Raw genomic sequence first — 20,332 nt, 5'->3', positions numbered from 1 at the left:
CTGAAACGGGTCTTCTGTGCTTTGTGTTGCCTTCAACTGCGGACTGTGTCCCAGTGCTTCACAGGTGAAGACTGAGCAGAAGTATTCATTCAGTAGTTCGGCTTTATCGGAATCTGTTTCCACGTAACTTCCATCCGGTCTTCTAAGGCGTACTATCCCGCCTGTGTTCCTTTTTCTGTCACTAATATACCTGAAGAAGGATTTGTCCCCCTTTTTAATGTTTTGCCAGAATTTCTTCCACTCGAAGTTTTGCCTCCCTAACTGCCATTTTGACCGCTGTAGACCTGGTCCTATATTCTACCTTTGCCTCTCTTTTCTCCGTGCGCTTGTAGGAGAGAAACGCTTTTTTCTTCTCCTTAATGAGGTGCGAGATCTCCGCGGTGAACCATTGGGGTTTATTGTTTCTTTGTCGTTTATTTACTGATTTTATGAAGCGGCTAGTTGCTTCATGTATTGTTGATTTCAGTGTTAACCACTTAGCTTCTACATCATCGGTCTCCGCTTGGTCCTGCAGCGTCCGATGGACGAAATCTCCCATGCGTGCGAAGTCTGTGCCACGGAAATTGAGTACCTTTGTTTTCGTGTTTGATCTAGGGAAGCCTTTCCTAAGGTTGAACCATACTATGTTGTGGTCGCTGGAGCGTATCTCCTACTGAGACCTCTGAGACGCTTTCCCCTTTGGTGAGTACCAGGTCGAGGATCACCTGGGCCCTAGTGGGCTCCGTTACCATTTGTTTGAGACGTGCTCCTTTTATGGAGGTTAAGAGCCTCCTGCTACCGCTGGTTGTCGCTGAAAATTAGTTCCAGTCTGCATCAGGCATATTGAAGTCCCCTAGCAGTACAGTTTCTCCTCGTAGAGTAATATTCTCTATGTCTTCAATTAATTCTGCGTCCATGTCTTCCAGTTGTCTTGGGGGTCTGTATACCACACCTAGATACAGGCATTTTTCTCTGCCTCTTGCCAGGTTTACCCAGAGGGACTCCCCGGTGTACTTGACATCTGTGATCCTGGTGGTTTTGATGTCCCCTCCTAACCTGCCCTCTCTGTCCTGACGAAGTAGATTGTAGCCCGGTATAGCCATATCCCACCCATGTGAGTCCGTGAACCAAGTTTCAGATATTGCCACCACATCTAGGTCGGCATTCCTTATTTCAGCTTCCAATTCTAGAATTTTGTTACCTAAACTGTGTGCATTGACATACATGGCCCTCCATATCTTGTGTTTGCTAAGTCCCTGTGAGGCGTATCCTACCCGAGTCAGTGTGACTCCTAAAGAACTGTTTGCAATGTAGGTACTTACCTTGGACATGGAAGCGGAGTTTCAACTCACCTCATCAGGATAATTCCTTTCTGCACTAATATGTGAATGGGTACCCTTCCCCGACTTACCTAGTTTAAAGCCCTGTGAAGCAGGCGGGCTAGTCGGTGTCTGAAGACGTTCTTACCCCTACTGGTCAGATGGAGTCCGTCTGGTCCCTGAAGACCTTGTAGCGCTTCCCCATGGTTTAGGAATCCGAAGTTCATATCCCGGCACCATCCCTGTAGCCATTCGTTCGTCCTGAGGATACGTTCATCTCTGGCTCTTCCCTTGCCTCTAACTGGGAGGATCGATGAGAAAACCACCTGCGCTCCTGTCCGCTTCAGCCTCTCACTCAGTGCTCCAAAGTCTCTGGTGATGGTCTCCGGTGTGTTCCTGGCAGTGTCGTTGGTTCCTATGTGGACAAGAAGCATAGGAAAGTGGTCTCGGGGCATGAGTAGTCTATCCAGACTGGCGGTGACATCTCGTATCCTGGCTCCAGGCAGACAGCAGACCTCCCTAGATTGCATATCCGGTCTGCAAATTGGTCCCTCGGTGCCCCTCAGCATGAAATCCCCGATGACTATTACTCTGCGCTTCTTTGGGGGGAGCCGGTCAGTTGATGTAGATGTTTGGTTCAGTATTGAAAAGCAGGGGTCAGTATAATCTTCAACTCTTGCTGTTTTAAAAATGCATATATTTACTGCCAATTACAGTTAGCTTTGCCGAATGTACATACTCGCTGCTTATCTGTAAACCACTATTACTGACATGAAACCTTTGTGCTCATGTGTCTTTAGCATGCAAAAATTCTGTGCATAAATTTGCATGCTGTAAGCTTTCATATTAGGTTCATGGTAGAAGCCACACGCTCAGGCTTCCACGCATATAATAATAATAATAACAACTTTATTTTTATATACCGCCATACCATAAACAGTTCTAAGCAGTTTACAAGGGAAGAGACTGTATAAAGACAGCGACATTACAGAGAACTTTCAAAATTACATAGGCATGCTAAGTTTAGTCAGGTTTATCTGGAAGTGTTTTGGAAGTACATCAGGTTGAAGTCAGAGAAATTTGTCAAAGAGATAAGTTTTTATTGACTTCCTAAACGTTTGGTACGAAAGAGCATTTGAGATGAAGTTGGTTAAACATTTGTTCCATTTGCCTGCATAGAATGATAGTATTCTATCGAGGTATCTCTTGTAGGTGCAGCCCTTTAGGGATGGAAAAGCGAACAAGTAGGTACTGCGTGTATTAGTTGTGCCTGGGAATTAAAATTGGTGAGACAGATAGGTTGGGGATGAACCTATCATGATTTTGAAGCAAAGGCAAGCAAACTTAAAAATGACCCTTGCTTCCACAGGCAGCCAGTGTAGTTTTTTGTAATATGGGCTTACATGGTCTGATTTCTTGAGGCCATAAATGAGACGGACTGCAGCATTTTGGATGACTCTCAGTCGTTTGATGGTTTTCTTGAGAGATCCCAAGTATATAATATTGCAGTAGTCTAAGGTACTTTTAAGATCAGGGATTGAACCAGCAGTCGAAAGGAAAATAAATCAAAGTATTGTTTAATGGTACGAAGTTTCCATAGAGTGAGAAATCATTTTTTGACTTGAGCATTAGTGTGATCTTTAAACGTCAGGCTTCGGTCCAGGGTGACGCCAAGGATTTTGGTTGTGGGATTAATTGGGTAGTCTGATCCATTTAGTCTCAAGGAGGTGTTCACTATCTTGTTATTGGGACTTGCCAAGAAAATCTTGTTTTTTTCAGGATTCAGTTTTAGTTTGGAGTGCATAGTCCAATGTTCTACCTTGGTAAGGACAGATGAGATGAATTGTTCTGTCTCTTGGGTCAATGAGGTTATGGGAATAATAATTGCTATATCATCCGCGTATATGTACAATTTCAGTTTTAAATTGGATAACATATTTCCCAGTGAAGCCATGTAGATATTGAAAAGTGAGGGGGAGAGTGGGGAGCCCTGTGGCACTCCGCAGGGATTGGACCAAGCTTGAGAGTAGGCTTCTTCGCTGTAGACCTGGTATGTACGTTTTTTAGGAATTTAAATTGTAATAAGCATAGAAATATTTGATATTGCGTGTACAACAAACCTCTAATAAACTTGAAACTTGAACCAATTTAGTACCTGTCCGGAAATGCCGATGGAATCAAGGCACCGAAACAGGAGGTCATGATCACCGCGTATACTCGTATCTACCAAGGGCCTTTCTGCCCCTTTCTTCCATCCAATCTTCTTTTATTTGGTGAGGGAGAGTTTCTTAGAGGTTTTCAGATGTGTAATGGGATTTAGTTTCAACTTTTAACACAGTCACTAGAGCAGTCTGACTTCTGATTCATCAGACATGCCAAGAATGGTAACTTACATCTCACCATTAGAGTGCATTACAGTTAGTAACACCATCTGTAGTGATTAAACATGTATATGTTTGTGATATATCTGTTATAATTTAATTATTTCTCTCTGTATTAAGTTTGAGGGTAAAAACTGATCATATCTAAGTTAGTTTATCGTTTTGTCTTTCAGTTGATTTCAAACCTCATGCAAACATGGATACTGTTCATCATATGTTACTGTTTAGCTGCAATGTACCTTCTTCCTCTGAAGATTATTGGTAAGGATTTCACATGTAGTTTTCTTTTTGTAAATATCTGAGAATTTTGCACTGTAATTGTTTTACCATTTGGAATCTACATAATTTAAAGCACTGATGTGGCTACAGAGATTTCCTATATTTCTCCTGTCTTAGAAATTTTTTTTTCCAAACTATGACTTTAACCTTGCAATTTCATTCCCAAGGCAACATATGTGTCGCAAGACTGCCTTAAGCATTTGGCAGACTATTTGGAATAGGGGTGGGGCAAAGAGCATCTGCCATTAAGGCAGCAGTGCTAACTTAAAGAACCATGAACTTGTACTTTTACCTAGGAAGAGTGGAAGAGTAGGAAGAGTGGGCAAATGGGTAAATGGCCTTTTGGAATTTTCCCTCATTATCCTCTATAATAAAACCCTAAGCGCGCATGCGCACTTAGGACAGCGTGATCCCTGCCACTGTGGTCTCTGGGTCCGTGCCGAATTCCATTTTCGAACACGGAGACAGGGAACATGCCGGCGATTCCCCCCTCCCACCCTCACTCACCAACCGCTGCCACTTCTCCTCTTCAAAGCAGCCTGCTGAGGTTCGCGGCCAGCTGTAGCGAACCTCGCAGGCCGCTCTGTACCTCGGTAGCACGTTCCCTCTGACGCACGGGATCGCGTCAGAGGGAACATGCTACTGATGTGGAGAGTGGCCTGCGAAGTTCGCTACAGCCGGCTGCGAACCTCAGCAGGCTGCTTTGAAGAGGAGGGCAGACGTGAACGACCAGGAAGCTGGATGTTGGACGGGGGAGTAGGTAAGGGGTGCTGCTGGACATGGGGAGCAGGGAAGAGGTGCTGCTGGACGGGGGGGAGGTAACAGGAAGGGAGGCCTACTACTGGACAGGGGGAGCAAGGAAGAAGTGCTGCTGGACAGGGGGGGGAGATAGGTAACAGGAAGGGAGGCCTACTGCTGGACAGTGGGAGCAAGGAAGAGGTGCTGCTGGATAGGGAGGGTAACAGGAAGGGAGGCCTATTGCTAGACAGCCCGGAGCAAGGAAGAGGTGCGGCTAGACAGGGGGGAGGTAAAACGAAGGGAGAAGGGCTACTGCTGGACAGGGGGAGCAAGCAAGGAGTGGTTGTGGACAGCTGAGGAAAGAGAGAGACGGAAATAAAGAAAGACAGACAGCCAGAAAGCGGCCAAGGAGAGAGAGAGAGAGAGAGAAAGAAAGAAAGAAAGACACACACACATACATCTATTCTAGCACCCATTAATGTAACGGGCTTAACGACTAGTGTATGTATATTCCCTATGTACAGTGGGGAGCCAAAGCTTGTGAATACCCACTCAGAAGTTATAGATCTAGCAAGTGTGCTAAGGAAACTAAGCTATAATGGTCTATTTTACATCCCAGTGTTCTTCAGTAAATGTTTGTTTACTTAAAAAGCATTTATCCCAGGACAAGCAGGCAGCATATTCTCACATGTGGGTGATGTCATCCATGGAGCCTGGATGCGGACAGCCTCGCAAGCAGTCTTGCTTGTAAAATTTTTAGAAAGTTCGCAACTGCCGCACCGCACATGAGCGAGTGCCTTCCCGCCCGACATAGGGCGCGTGTCTCCTCAGCATCTCCTCAGTTTTCAGTTTTCCGCGGAGCCAAGAAGTCCTCTATTCAACGCTCTGCACTAGACTCAGTTCTACTTCGTGCCTTCTCTCACCATGGGCTTGTGTATTTTTTTCTTACAGGATCGCTGTGTTTTTTGCATGTTTTCATTTCTTTAAAAAATTCATTTCTTTTTTACTTTGTGTCACAGTGGGGCCTACCCTTTGGCCTCAGCCTACTGCCTTTGATTTGCCGTGGCTATTTTCCAGTCTGTGTCCTGGCCGGTCACAGGCTTTAAGAAGTGTAACCGCTGCCAGCATGCGATATCCCTCACTGACCCACATAGGTGGTGTGTTCAGTGTTTAGGACCTGACCATTGTCCGGAATCGTGTGCCTGCTGCGCTACCGTTCAACCTCGAGCCGTTAAATGTCGTCGAGTTCAGGTAGAAAAGATATTCAGCAGTATGGATAGATCAACCCCGGCTTCAACCTCGACCCCAAATCCGGTCAAGTCTTCTATAGGGTTCCCGCCTTCTACCTCGACCTTAATCAAACTTTCCTCGTTTGGGAAGTCCTTGTTCTCGGGCAAATCTACTAAGTCTTCTCCTGAGGAGCTGTGTTTCTCACTGTCTCTCTCAGGTAAATTAGCCTAGCAATCTCCTTCGGGCATGCCGTCCTTAGAACTGGTAGTCCTGAAGCTGCCCAAAATGCAGGTCTCCAAACTGAAGTGTCATTCTTCCTCATCTTTCTCGGAGACTATAGTCACACCAAATGTACCAGATCCTCAGGTCTCAGTGCCACATTTGCAGGCTATGATCTAGACTATTATGCATCAGGAGTTTGGTAACATGCTTGCCCAATACACTCCTGCCTCGACTCTGCTTCCTGCAGTTCAGCCTGAGCACTCAGCAGTATCACAAGGAGTCGAGTCCTTGGCAGTGCCTCGAGCTCAACCTAGTCACTCTATACAAGGAGTCGAGTCCTTAAGAGTGCCTCGAGCTGAATCTACACACTCTATTCAAGGAGTCGAGCCTTGCGAGTATCTCGACACTCTATACAAGGAGCTGAGTCCTTACAAGTGCCTTGAAATACCTCGAAACAAGGAGCCGAGTCCTTTTTGGTGTCTTGACATTGATCTCCAACTTCCAGCCCTCCTTCCTCGCATAAGGCGTTGCCCTTTTCGAGGCACAGGGCGAGGACTCATCGACATTCATCTAAGCGGGAGCTGACTGATTCGCGGCATCCTTCGAGGACCAGATCCTCTTCTAGAGACTGGTCTCGATTATCCAGGCATAGAGACTCTTCGAGGCCTCCAACTCCTCAGTCGATAAGACCACCTGCAGATCCTTACCACTCTCAACACTCAAGTTCTTCTCCTGCAAGGTATTCTCCCCATTCTCTCAGTGAGTTATCTCTACCTGCATATTCAGAAATCAGGTTTTAATACTCCAGAGAAGCTTCACCTTCATTCTCTGCTATGAAAGGCGCCTCAAGGTCACCTCCCTCATGAGGCCGTCCTTCTTCAGATGAGGTATCCTTTTCTAAGTTCCTCTGCCAAATGAGTAAGGATCTGAACATCTCATTGGAATCTGACTCCAGATACTCCACACAGTATTTGGAAGAAATGGGTATGCCTCATCCTCCTAGGGAGTCTCTAAAATTGCCCATTAATTGACTTCTTTCTCAAACTTTCAAATGAAATCTTGAGACACCGTATTCCGTTCCTGCTGTGCCAGCAAAATTAGAATCTCACTACAGGATAGTCCTCTGCAAAGGCTTTGAAAAGTCTCAATTATCCCATCAGTCCCTTCTCGTGGCGTCTTCTTTAAAAAGAACCAATCCTGCCAAAGTTTATGCCACTGTCCCCCCTGGAAGAGAGGGCAGGATTATGGACAAGTTTAACCGTCGCTTGTATCAAAATTCACTTATGGCAACCAGAGTTTTGAATTACAATTTTGTCTTCACTTCTTTTCTCAAGCATTTGGTCAACAACATGCCTGATTATGTCAAATATATTCCACAACATCGACTTCCGGAGTTTCAACAGCTGTGTAATACTTTGGCTGAACTATGCATGCATCTTCTTCAATCTTCGTATGATGCATTTGAACTTTCCTCGAGGGTCACTTCTTTCTCGATGGCTATGCGCCGGCTTGCCTGGCTTCGCACTGTAGACATGGACCCGAATCTTCAAGATTGTCTGGCCAACATCCTTTGTCAAGGCACTGAGTTCAATGACTCTTTTGAGTCAGCTACCAAACGTTTGTCTGAACATGAGAAATTGTTTGCTTCCATCATCAGGCCAAAGCCTAAGCCTTCTACTTCTAAGGGTTCCAGGCCTCTTCCATCCTACCAGAGGTGTTTTCCTCAGTGGGCGGCTCCTTATTCAAGGGTGCCCCCTAAGAAACAACAGTAGCAACAGCAACAACAAAGGCAGCAAAAACCTCAGAATTCTACTCCACCCAAGGCCTCTCAGTCTTTTTGACCACCTAATACAGAGCATAACCTCAATTGTTCTGCCTTTGTCCTCTCCTCTTCCCATTGAGGGTCATCTTCATCTTTTTTACCAACGATGGGTGCTCTTCACATCCGACCTTTGGGTTCTCTCAATCATCAGGAAAGGTTATTCACTTCATTTCATCCAGATTCCTCCAATCTGCCTCCAAAAGAGTATCCTTCCAATCCATCACAGACCACCCTTCTTCTTCGGGAAGCCCAGGCTCTGCTACATCTCCATGCCATCGAGGAGGTTCCTCTGGAACAGCAGAGCAGGAGTTTTTACTCCCATTACTTCCTAGTTCCAAAGAAGATGGGCGATCTGTGACCTATCTTAGACCTCAGAGCACTCAACAAATTTCTTGTCAAAGAAAAATTTTGCATGTTGTCTCTGGCATCCCTATATCCCCTTCTAGATAAGAATGATTGGTTATATTCTCTAGATCTCAAAGAGGCTTACACTCACATTCCCATTCATCCAGCCTCTCACAAGTTCCTCAGATTTCGGGTGGGAAATCTTCATTTTCAGTACAGAGTGCTACATTTCAACATCATCTCCTAGAGTGTTTATCAAGTGTCTCGTTGTGATGGCAGCAGCTCTGTGCAACCATGGTCTTCAGATGTTCCCGTACCTGGACGATTGGCTCATCAAAGATTCAACATCTCAGGGGGTTATTGTAGCGACCCAATGGACTATGTGGGTCCTTCAAAGTTTGGGCTTCAAAATCAACTTTCCCAAGTCCCAGCTGCAGCCCTCTCAGACTTTACAGTTCATCAGAGCTATACTGGACGCTGTGCAACTCAGAGCATTCCTTCCTCAACAATGTCAGGATGCTCTTATTCAACTCTGTCAAAAAGTGTCTTCCCTATCTTCGATTTCAGCAAAACACATGATGGTTCTCCTAGGTCACATGGCTTCTACAGTTCACGTGACTCCTTTTTCCAGATTTCACCTCAGAATTCCTCAGTGGATCCTGGCATCTCAGTGGGTGCAGGCTTTCAATCCACTCTCTCAACATATTACAGTAACTCCTTCGTGGTGGATGCTCTCTTCCAGTCTCTCCAGAGATTTACTGTTTCAAATGCCCCCTCATCAGAAGGTCCTCACAACAGATTCCTCGATCTATGCTTGGGGGTCTCATCTCGATGGTCTCTGTACTCAAGGCCATTGGTCCAGCATGGATCGTCAGTGTCACATCAATCTGTTGGAACTCAGAGCGATCTTCAATGCTCTCAAAGCTTTTCAGCATCTTCTTCACGATCAAATAGTCCTCATTCGTACAAACAACCAAGTCGCCGTATACTTCGTCAACAAACAGAGAGGCACAGGATCTCGCCCTCTTTGTCAGGAAGCTCAAAAGGTGTGGAACTGGGCAATCCTTTCTGAAAGCGGTCTACATTCAAGGAGAGAAAAACTGGCAGACAAATTGAATCGTCTTATCCAACCTCACGAATGGACACTCAATTCCATGCCTCTCCATCACATTTTTTCTCAGTGGGGAACCCTTCAGATAGATCTCTTTGCGTTCTTCCCCCCCCCCCCCCCAACAACAAACTGCTACAGGATATACTCTCCTCACCGCCTCGAGGCAGATGCTTTTCTTCTGGAATGGATGAATCAGTTTCTCTATGCGTTCCCTCCATTCCCTCTCATTCTCAAGACTCTTGTCAAACTCAAGCGAAACCATGCCACCATAATTCTGATAGCTCCTTAGGTGGCCCAGACAAGCATAGTACTCCCTTCTACTTCAACTCAGCAGCAGGGAGCCTCTACTTCTACCATTATTTCCCTCTCTGCTTACAGAGTCAGGGGTCTCTACTTCATCCCAAGTTGTATTCTTTACATTTGACAGCTTGGTACCTCTCAACCTAACTGCCACTCTACAGTTTTCTCAATCTGTACAGGACATTTTAGAGACTTTCAGGAAGCCTACCACTAGGCAGTGTTACAACCAGAAATGGACTAGATTTTCTGTTTGGTGCATCATTCATCACAAGGAGTCTCAATCTACTTCCTTGTCTTCAGTTTTGGATTACCTGTTGCATTTATCTCAATCAGGCCTCAAATCCACATCCATTCGAGTCCATCTCAGTGCAATTGCTGCTTTTCATTAGCTTATCGAAGGGAAACCCCTCTCTGCTCATCCTGTGGTTTCCAGATTCATGAAAGGACTTTTCAATGTCAAACCACCTCTCAAATTGCCTCCAGTGGTTTAAGATCTCTATGTTCTTGCTCAATTGATGAAGTCTCTTTTTGAACCAATGACTTCGGCTCATCTCGTATATCTCACTTGGGAAGTGGTTTTTCTCATTGCTCTCACGTCTGCTCGCAGAGTCAGTGAACTTCAAGCTTTAGTAGCGGACCCGCCTTCCACAGTATTCCATCATGACAAAGTGGTCCTCTGTACTCATCCTAAATTCTTACCTAAAGTGGTTTCAGAATTTCATCTCAATCAATCCATTGTACTTCCGGTGTTTTTTCCAAAGTCTCATTCTCATCCTGGAGAAACAGCTCTTCATACTCTGGATTGTAAGTGTGCTTTGGCTTTCTACTTGCAAAGGACTAAGCCACATAGATCTGCTCCTCAACTTTTTGTATCCTTTGATCCAAACAAGTTGGGACATCCGATTTCCAAGCGCACCATCTCCAACTGATTAGCTGCTTGCATCTCTTTCTGCTATGCTCAGGCTGGACTGCATCTACAAAGTCGAGTCACAGCCCATAAAATCAGAGCCATGGCGGCATCAGTAGCTTTCCTTAGATCTACGCCTATTGAGGAAATCTACAAAGTTGCCACTTGGTCCTCGGTTCATACTTTCACCTCTCATTATTGTCTGGATACTTTTTCCAGATGGAATGGCCATTTTGCCCAGGCAGTTTTACAAAATTTATTCTCCTAAATTGCAAACACTCCCACCATCCCATTCTGGTTAGCTTGGAGGTCATCCACATGTGAGAATATGCTGCCTGCTTGTCCTGGGATAAAGCACAAGTACTTACTGTAACAGGTGTCATCCAGGGACAGCAGACAGATATTCTCACTACCCACCCATCTCCCCTGGTTGGCTTCTTAGCTAGCTATCTGAACTGAGGATTGGCCTATGTCGGGCGTGAAGGCACTCGCGCATGTGCGGTGCGGCAGTCGCAAACTTTCTAAAAGTTTTGCAAGCAAGTCTGCTTGCGAGGCTGTCTGCATCTGGGCTCCATGGATGATGTCACCCATATGAGAGAATATCTGCCTACTGTCCCTGGATAACACCTGTTACGATAAGTAGCTGTGCTATATGAAACAAAGCTTAATATTTAAGAGCTGATGTCTAACTATGCGTTTTTACAGGATTGTTATGTGAAGGATAGTGTATCAAGTTTCAAGTTTATTAATTCTTGATATCCTACAAATTGTATAACAAAGAAGCAGCTTATCAATTTTAGTTTCAATTTTATCTGATGTATCACAAATCAAAGAAATGTTATATCAGATTGACAATAAAGTACAAATAATACATCATATTTAAGTAAAATAGCTACAATTAATAAACTTGCATAACAAAAGATAAGGGTATCAGAAAAAGTGCAGGGAGGTGTGAATAGGAAAGGGATTCCCGCTTATAGCAATGCAGATGTGGGGAATCCATTGAGCAGGTTATCAAAATAGAGATAAGGTGCAAAAGCTAATTTGTAAAGTTGAGTTTTCAGACCCACTTTGAATCTTTTATATTAAGGGCTTCTTTTACTAAGCTGCGTTAGGGCTTTAACACGCTGAATAGCGCATGCTACAATGCCCTGCGGACATCCTAAGCAGTGATGAGAGCACATTAACCAGGCGATCCACAAATGTCATCTTGCTGTCAGAGGAAAGGTTTCCTCTCATCACTGCTTAGGATGTCCGAGCCATGGTAAGTTGAAAATAGGTTTGCCTGGAAAGGGAAATGTGCACCTTACAAATGGCTAAGTCCACCATGTAGACCCTGTTATAAGAACTAATAGGAAAAAACTAGGACCTTATTAAAATGAGCAAAGGTGGGAGTTGAACTGAGGAGTTTCAGAGGTCAGAGCTCGGAACAGGAGCATTACCGTGTTGACCTAGTAATGCTTTCTTGTGCTTATAGCAGTTTGGTGAGACAAAACACTGCAGTTGTATATTATTGTTTCTTCACCATTTCAGAAATGTATACTTTACCATGATAAAAACTAACAAAGTATGCCATGTTTAAAAGGAGAAATATAAGATGAGTTGAACTCAAATTCTTAGCATGGAAGGGGGAAAAGTTTATTTTTCTGCTACACAGCAAAGTTGTACAGTAATGTTATATTCAACTCCTATAAGAAGTGGAAAGCATCATCAAAGTGTACCTGGAAGGTAGATATGCCACAAGTAAAATACAGGCTGGGATTTGAACCCTCAAAGCCCGGAAGATTGGTAGAGAGTGCCTTTCCTCACTGAGCTACAGCTCCAATGCCTCTGGCTCCCTTGTCATATCATATCTTAGTGAAGTGCTAAGGGAAAAGGAGTTTAGCTATAATGTCATAGTAGGCTGAGATAAAAGAGTGGTAGCTCAATGGTTAAAAGCGCTGCTTTCACTGAGCCCCAAACCCATATTCCCAAGTGTGCTTGAATGCATGTGAGGTGGAGCTCCATTTTTCTCACACGCTAATCTTCATTCTAAGCACTGTACTAATGCATATATGACTGTAAGTAATCTGTTCCGTTTAGGCGTCATACCGGAAAAGTGGTGTTTTTTTTGCCCTTACCAATCAGCGTCATTTGTGCTGCAATTCTTTAATACATAGTTGATATTTGTTTTCTACTTGAAAACCTTCCAAATCTTTAGGCATTCCTTTGCTTAAACTTATTTGAGTTCATCCTGATATGATCGCTAATGAGCATAGACAGCTCAGTCAAGTATGATATGGAAGGGTGGTGAGATGGACCTAAGTAGAAGCAGCTGTAGCTCTATGTGTTAGGAGCCTGTGCTCCTAACATCCAGAGGTTGTGAGTTCTACACCCAGCACATCTTTTAATTGTGGCATACTACTTTGAAGGTGCAGATTGATGAGGTCACAATGAGGTCAGTTTTGTGCAACTGAAGACCTCCATTTTGCAATGAGGGAAGCTGAATGTTAAGGTGTGTATCTGTTTATTCTCTTTTTAAGTGCTGATAATGTGTGCTGTTTTTTCTTTGCTTTCAAAAGAGAGCCGATTGCAATGCTGTTTGTTGAGAAAAAAAAGGGGGTTGTAAAAGCCATGTGTAAATTATATTATTGTTTGGGCAGAAATGTGGTTTGTTATCCATGCAATATAATGTGTTCCATTGTTATGGTGTCATTATATTTATTAGGACAGAGAAAAGATGAAAATTACCTATTCAAACTCACTATTGGAATTATTGATGAAAAAACACAGCGGACGTCTGCCTCGCGTCTAACAAAGAGCCGCAATTACGATAGTTGAAACGGCATTGAAATCCAAGTTAGACCAGGGTTTCTTACGTCTACATAATACACGATATTTAGACGCAGTTGCTCGCTCAGGTAGCGCTCATCTAGCGTCCCCATTTGGCACGCCCACGGAACGCCCATGTCCAGAGTTGGAGACGGGACTATGCTTTCTATAGACATCAGTCCGTCAACTACGTCTTAGGGACGTCTATGTGTCGTTTATTTCCCAATTAACATTAATTAAGACCCTTAACTCCGTAATTATTCACTTACATCGGACGCCTAAAGCACGCCTAAAATAAACGCAGTAATAGAGAATTTACCCCTAAATGTATACATATAATAAATCAAGGAGATTGTACAGTTAACAGCATCACTTACAATCAGTCACAAATAAGTCAAAAACAAGGATACTTTACAATTAAAATGTTCCTTACAATCCAATCATAGATGCAACGGGAACTAAGGCATCTATGTTATCAATCCAAAGTTTGTATAAAGTCATTTATTCACGAACAGTTATAAAAGCTCCATATAGACCAGCTATCATAACAAGTTTTGATTACAAAAACCTACTAAGTTTATCTATTTATATAATATATTGTTCATAATAAAACCAGTTGGAAAATGTTAGATTACAAAGAAAAATTTTCTATTGGTGACCAAATTTTATTGGATTTGAAGCTTTTGTTAACAAGGGAGTTGGCTCTGCATTCATATTTATGAGTCATCATAATTGTTGCCCACCAGAAAGACACATTTAACTGCTGAGCTGACTTCCAATGAGAAAGAATCATCTGTATTGTAACAGCTATTAATATATCAAATAATTTGGACTGCCATTTATTCAAATCATGAGACAAAGCAAGAGATCGGAAGAGAACAATGCTAAAAGATAACTGAGAAGAAATTGGTAGCACAGAACAAATAATTTTCCAAACTCATCCCCAGAATAGCTGAATAATTGAGCAATCATATATCATATGTTTTAGGTCACCTAAATTAACCATACAATGCCAACATGTATTAGAGTCTGTTAAATTAGCTCTATGTCCAATATGCTTTATTAAATAGAAAATATAGTGACTGCATTAAACTAGTAGAAAATGTGGGGCGCTATGAAAACTTGAAAAAATGAAACCATTGCTCTTCAGAACCAGACCAGGTAGATTCAGAATTCCATATACATTTCATACATTTATTTTGGGATAAAATTGACGAGATAAAAAACTTGTAATACAGCAAGGTCGTATGACCCTGAGTAACACCTATTTGACAAAATTCCAAAAACTTAGAAACTAAAGGAGTTTTAGACTTTAAAGGCCATTCCAATTTTTTTTAAAAGGAGGTGAAAGGCCATTGTATAAGTCTGGTGAAGCTCCATTTGGAATACTGTGTGCAATTCTGAAGACTGCACCTTCAAAAAGATACAAATAAGATGGAGTCTGTCCAGAGAGCCGCTACAAAATTGGTTAGTACTCTTTGTGATAAAGCATACGGAGACAGACTTAGAGACCTCAATATGTATACTCTGGAAGAAAGGCAGGAGAAAGGGAATAAGATAGACATTTAAATATCTCCATGGCATTAATGTTTGGGAAGTGAACCTTTTTCAAATGAAAGAAAACTGCAGAATGAGAGGGCATAGAATAAAGTTAAGAGGTGATAGGCTCAAGATTAATCTAAGGAAATACCTTTTTACAGAAAGGGTAGTAGATGCTAGTCCTACCCGATTCAGGAAAAAATTTTTTGATTCAATTCAGCCTATTGAATCAATTTTTCGATTCGATTTTCCTGCCCAATTAGGTGTTTGTTTTTTCAAACATCCTGGTCGGTTTATCTTATGGCCTCTTCACCCACCCCACCCCCTTTGCTCTCGTCTACCCACACTGGTGCTGTGGTGTAAACAAAACAAACAAAAAAGACTTTCCCTTTCTCTGTTAAATGCTAGATCACGTTTGCGGTCTAATACCAGCTCTGGCAGGATGCACATTTCAAATCTGACAAATTGTAATCACAAAACAGAAAATAAAATTATTTCCAAATCATGTTGGTCCCAGGCTCTGCGACAAATATCTTCTGATAACTCGCTTGCCAGGGTCTCCTGCCCATTTGTCGTTTTCTTCTTTCTCCGTGCTATCCATCCATCTTTCATCTCTGTCCTCCCCTTCCGTTTCCCTTCCCTCCCCCAGAAGGTCTGGCATCTTTCCTTTTTTTCATCTCCATCCCCACAGCTGCAGCGGTGGACCCCACTACCCCCAGATCCACCATCTTTCCTTTTCTTAGCTATACGTTCATCCAGCATCTCTCCCTCTTTCCCCAGTACCCCAGGGTCCACCATCTCTCCCTTTCTCTTCCCAATTACCCTCCTATCCAGTATCGCTACCCCCTCCCCCACACCATCCCTTGTGTCCAACTTCTCTCCCTTTCTGTTCCTTCCCTCCCTAAATCCCATCTCTCTCCCTCTCCTCTGTTTTTAGATCCATTATTTCTTTCCCCCCCCTAGTGTGGCATATGCACGTCTCTTTGGACCCCCCTTCCCTCCCTCCATGCAATTCTACAACAGGGCCCCCCCCCCCCCGAAGGCCTGCATGTTCCCCACTTCTTTGCAGTGCCTCAGTCTTCCCCCCTGGCTTCCCGGTCTTATCTTCAGCTAATTACAGCAGTCTGCAGAAAGGATCGCCGGTGTTATAGCAATCCTATCAGGCTGCCATCGGCCTCTGCAGCACATTTCCTCTGCCACAGTCTTGTCCCTCCTTTGGCATCAGGAGCAGGATCGCAGCAGAGGGAACATGCTGCGGAGGACAACGGCAGCCTGCAAGGATCACTACAGCACTGGCGATCCTCTGTGCAGGTTGCTGTAATTAGATAAAGATAGGACCGGGAGGCCAGGGGGGAGAGCGCCTAAGCACTACAGCACTTCCCGCCTGACCCGAGGGGCCCCCTAAAGCATGAGAAGCAGCAGCAGTGAACGGCCAGCTAGAGGCAGTGCTGCCGCTCCTGCTTTAGGAGACCTGGTCAAATCGGCAAGCCCGATTTGTTTTGTTTTTAACGAATCAATTGATTCGAATCACAAATTGGGCAGCACTAGTAGATGCATGGAATAGTCTCCCAGTAGAGGTGTTGGAGACAAAACTGTGTCTGAATTGAAGGCATGGGTAAGGCATGAGGGAAACGTTGGGTTCATGATCCTCAGAGACCATGCTGGGGTCAAATCAATCATCTACCCAATGATTAACATGTCACTTCATCACAGGATCCTATCTTGTGTTTTAAATTATTTTAAGTATTTTCAGTTCATGGGTGCAATAGCCTTAAATAGTAAATTATTTCATAAATAGTTTTATTAAAATACGATAATTTGTAAAGTAATAGTTATACTTAGCTTTTGTGGTCAGTTTTGGGATAAGCACTATGTCAACATGTTTCACTGTAATGTTTTTTCAAGACAGCAAATCCCTAAAATAAAAGTGCAAAATTACTTCCCTGCATTATTCTTCAACCTAAATGCTAAGTTATATACAAATCTATCAAATGCTGTATTTAACAGGAACAGACTCCTTACCCTTTGTTTAACCGCTATAACTATCGACCACTCTTTTTTGAAAGAAAATGGCGGCGGCGTGACTTAAAGGTTAATTAAGTACCTGCGAAACAGCTGAGGACGACATCATTACGACTTCAGCGTGCATACCGGGGGAAACTACCAATCAAAGTGTATTACAACACAACAACCCGCCCCCCCCCCATTAGACTAGCGATAACCACTCCAGTTCTCCAGTTCTTCATTCAGCCCTTTAGGGGAAACTGTATTTAATCTATAGATCCAGCGTTGTTTTTTGTAATTAAGTCTTTCCTCCTCATTGCCACCCTCCCTCCCCTCGTCCAGTACATCTATTATTCTCCATCAAAGCTGGTCTCTAGTAATTTGTTTATCAAACCAATGCTGTGCAATTGGAGTTTGGACAGCATCGATATTAATCTGTGATTTATGTTCATTTAGTCTAAGATGGATTGGACGTTTCGTGCGTCCTACATAAACTAGGTTGCAGAGACATATAAGAACATAAATTACCCTGGATGATCTACAATTTGTCTTCACCCGTTTGTGGGTCTACCCACTGGGGACCCTCTACTGTTAGTGGACACCATTGGCAGTGGCTACCCTGCTGATGGTTAGCCTCTATTGGTCCTGTTCTCCCTAGACTATACTGTCCTAACATCTGTTGGATAGTTTTCCCCCGTTTAAAGGCAATCAGCGGAGTTTGGATCAACCCACCATGAAGTTGTAAAATATGCCAATTCATTTTAATAAGATGTATCATAATTTTTGCTGCCTCTAAAATACACACAAATGTATAAGGGGGAAGTTATTAATATGGTCCGCTGTTAACCTCGGTTATTAATAAATAGTTCTCTTTGTATAAATGAGATCTATGATGAAAAAAAAATAATAAAATAGAATGTTGGTGGTAAAATAGCCCAACTTAATGTGACCCTGCAGTATAAAACATATTTGTTTGGTTTTCTTTTTGGCATATCAGATTGGAGGAATACTGATTGCCTTTATATTGTAGGCTCAAGTTTGTGGAACTCTTCTATTGATATCACTGAACATTCGGTTTTGGAAGCATCTTTAAAGCTTACTTGTTTACAGAAGCTTTTACATAATCATACTGGTCACTATTTAACTGAATAATAAACTAGAACTCTATATCATTTGGAGAAGGGAAATAAAACAATAGAAGTTTACAGTAACCGAAGATAAGAAAATATGATTATGACAACCTGATTAACCAATTAAGAAACTCCACAAAATGTCTATTTAAGATATTTAATTCATTAACATCTACCAGAGATACTACTATTGTCCTACTTCACAACAATGTGGTTACTCCTATCGTAAAAAATCCTAAAGAGTCTATTACCTGTAATTCAAACTTTAGACCTATTGCCACTGTCCTGCCATTTACAAAGCTTACATTGATAAATTTGAAGTCCTCCATAGTTTTCAATGAGGTTTCCATTCAGGATTTAGTACAGAAACTGTATTGGCCTCATTGATTGATCGCCTTCATGGCCAATTTAGTTTGGGGACCAATGCATTGATTGTTCAGATGGATTTAAGTAGTGCTTTTGACTTAGTAGACCATGAGATTTTATTAAATTGCCTGGATTCAATTGGAATATCAGGAAATGTGTGGAAATGGTTCCAAGGTTTTTTGAAAAATAGATCTTATTAAGTATTTAGTACTGGTATGAAGTAAAAAAATCAGATCTCATTTATTGTGGCACCAATAGAACAATGGACCATTAAATTTAAACTGAAGCTGAATCTGGAAAAAACAGTTTTTTCTTGCTAGTCCAAATGATAAAATCAATGAAAATGTATTTCATTTAAATGGTCAAAACTACTCAATAGCCACTACGATCAAAATTTTAGGCATTTCGTTAGATCCCTTCTTATCTTTTAACGACCATACTGATCTGCTGATTAAAAAATGCTTTTCAGTACTATGGAAACTTTGTACTATTAAAAAGCATTTTGATTCAATTTCTTTTAGGTTACTGGTTCAGCCATCAATTTTGTCCATATCGGACTACTGTAATATTGTTATCTGAGATCTCATAAAAAAAATTCTTAACAGACTCAAAATAATACAGAATACAGCAATTTGCCTGATTTTTTGGTCTTAAAAAACATGATCATATAATCCCTTATTATTTAAAGCTCCATTGGTTGCCATTTGAGGCTAGGATGAAGGGGGGAACTACAGGCCAGTTAGCCTCACTTTGGTTGTTGGAAAAATAATAGAAATGTTGCTGAAAGAAAGGATAGTGTACTTCCTTGAATCTAATGGGTTACAGGATCCGAGGCAACATGGCTTTACAAAAGGTAAATCGTGCCAAACAAACTTGATTGAATTTTTTTGATTGGGTGACCAGAGAGCTGGATCGAGGACATATGTTAGATGTAATTTACTTAGATTTTAGCAAAGCCTTTGATATGGTTCCTCATAGGAGGCTCTTGAACAAACTTGAAGGGCTGAAGTTAGGACCGAAAGTGGTGAACTGGGTTATAAACTGGCTGTTGGACAGATGCCAGAGGGTGGTGGTTAATGGAAGTCGCTTGGAGGAAGGAAAGGTGAGTAGTGGAGTCCCTCAGGGTTCGTTGCTGGGGCCAATCCTGTTCAATATGTTTGTGAGTGACATTGCTGAAGGGTTAGAAGGAAAAGTGTGCCTTTTTGCAGATGATACCAAGATTTGTAACAGAGTAGACACCAAAGAGGGAGTGGAAAATATGAAAAAGGATCTGCAAAAGTTAGAGGAATGGTCTAATGCCTGGCAACTAAAATTCAATGCAAAGAAATGCAGAGTCATGCATTTGGGGATTAATAATCGGAAAAAACCGTATATGCTGGGAGGAGAGAAGCTGATATGCACGGACGGGGAGAGGGACCTTGGGGTGATAGTATCTGAAGATCTAAAGGTGAAAAAACAGTGTGACAAGGCAGTGACTGCTGCCAGAAGGATGCTGGGCTGTATAAAGAGAGGCGTAGCCGGTAGTAGGAAGAAGGTGTTGATACCCCTGTACAGGTCGTTGGTGAGGCCCCACTTGGAGTATTGTGTTCAGTTTTGGAGACCGTATCTGGCGAAAGATGTAAGAAGACTTGAAGCGGTCCAGAGGAGGACGACGAAAATGATAGGAGGCTTGCTTGGAAGCCCTGAATATGTATTTCCTAGAGGAAAGGAGGGACAGGGGAGATATGATTCAGACGTTCAAATACTTGAAGGGTATTATCGTAGAATAATATCTTTTCCAGAGAAAGGAAAATGGTAAAACCAAAGGACATAATTTGAGTTTGAGGGGTGGTAGATTTAAGAGCAATGT

General features: G+C 42.6%; 1 protein-coding gene across 5 annotated transcripts in view; it reads left to right on the top strand.

Moving 5' to 3' along the window:
* Positions 1–20,332, top strand: part of PAM (peptidylglycine alpha-amidating monooxygenase) — a 616,313-nt gene that overhangs the window by 246,346 nt on the left and 349,635 nt on the right. For all 5 annotated transcript variants that reach the window (XM_033929183.1, XM_033929181.1, XM_033929180.1 and 2 more), the window contains one exon: positions 3,853–3,940. In XM_033929183.1, coding sequence (XP_033785074.1) covers positions 3,853–3,940 — 88 coding nt within the window. The remainder of the gene's footprint in view (positions 1–3,852; positions 3,941–20,332) is intronic.

This window comes from Geotrypetes seraphini, chromosome 1 (assembly GCF_902459505.1).
Source record: "Geotrypetes seraphini chromosome 1, aGeoSer1.1, whole genome shotgun sequence".
NCBI lineage: Eukaryota > Metazoa > Chordata > Amphibia > Gymnophiona > Dermophiidae > Geotrypetes > Geotrypetes seraphini.
This window is presented reverse-complemented; position numbering and strand designations above follow the sequence as displayed.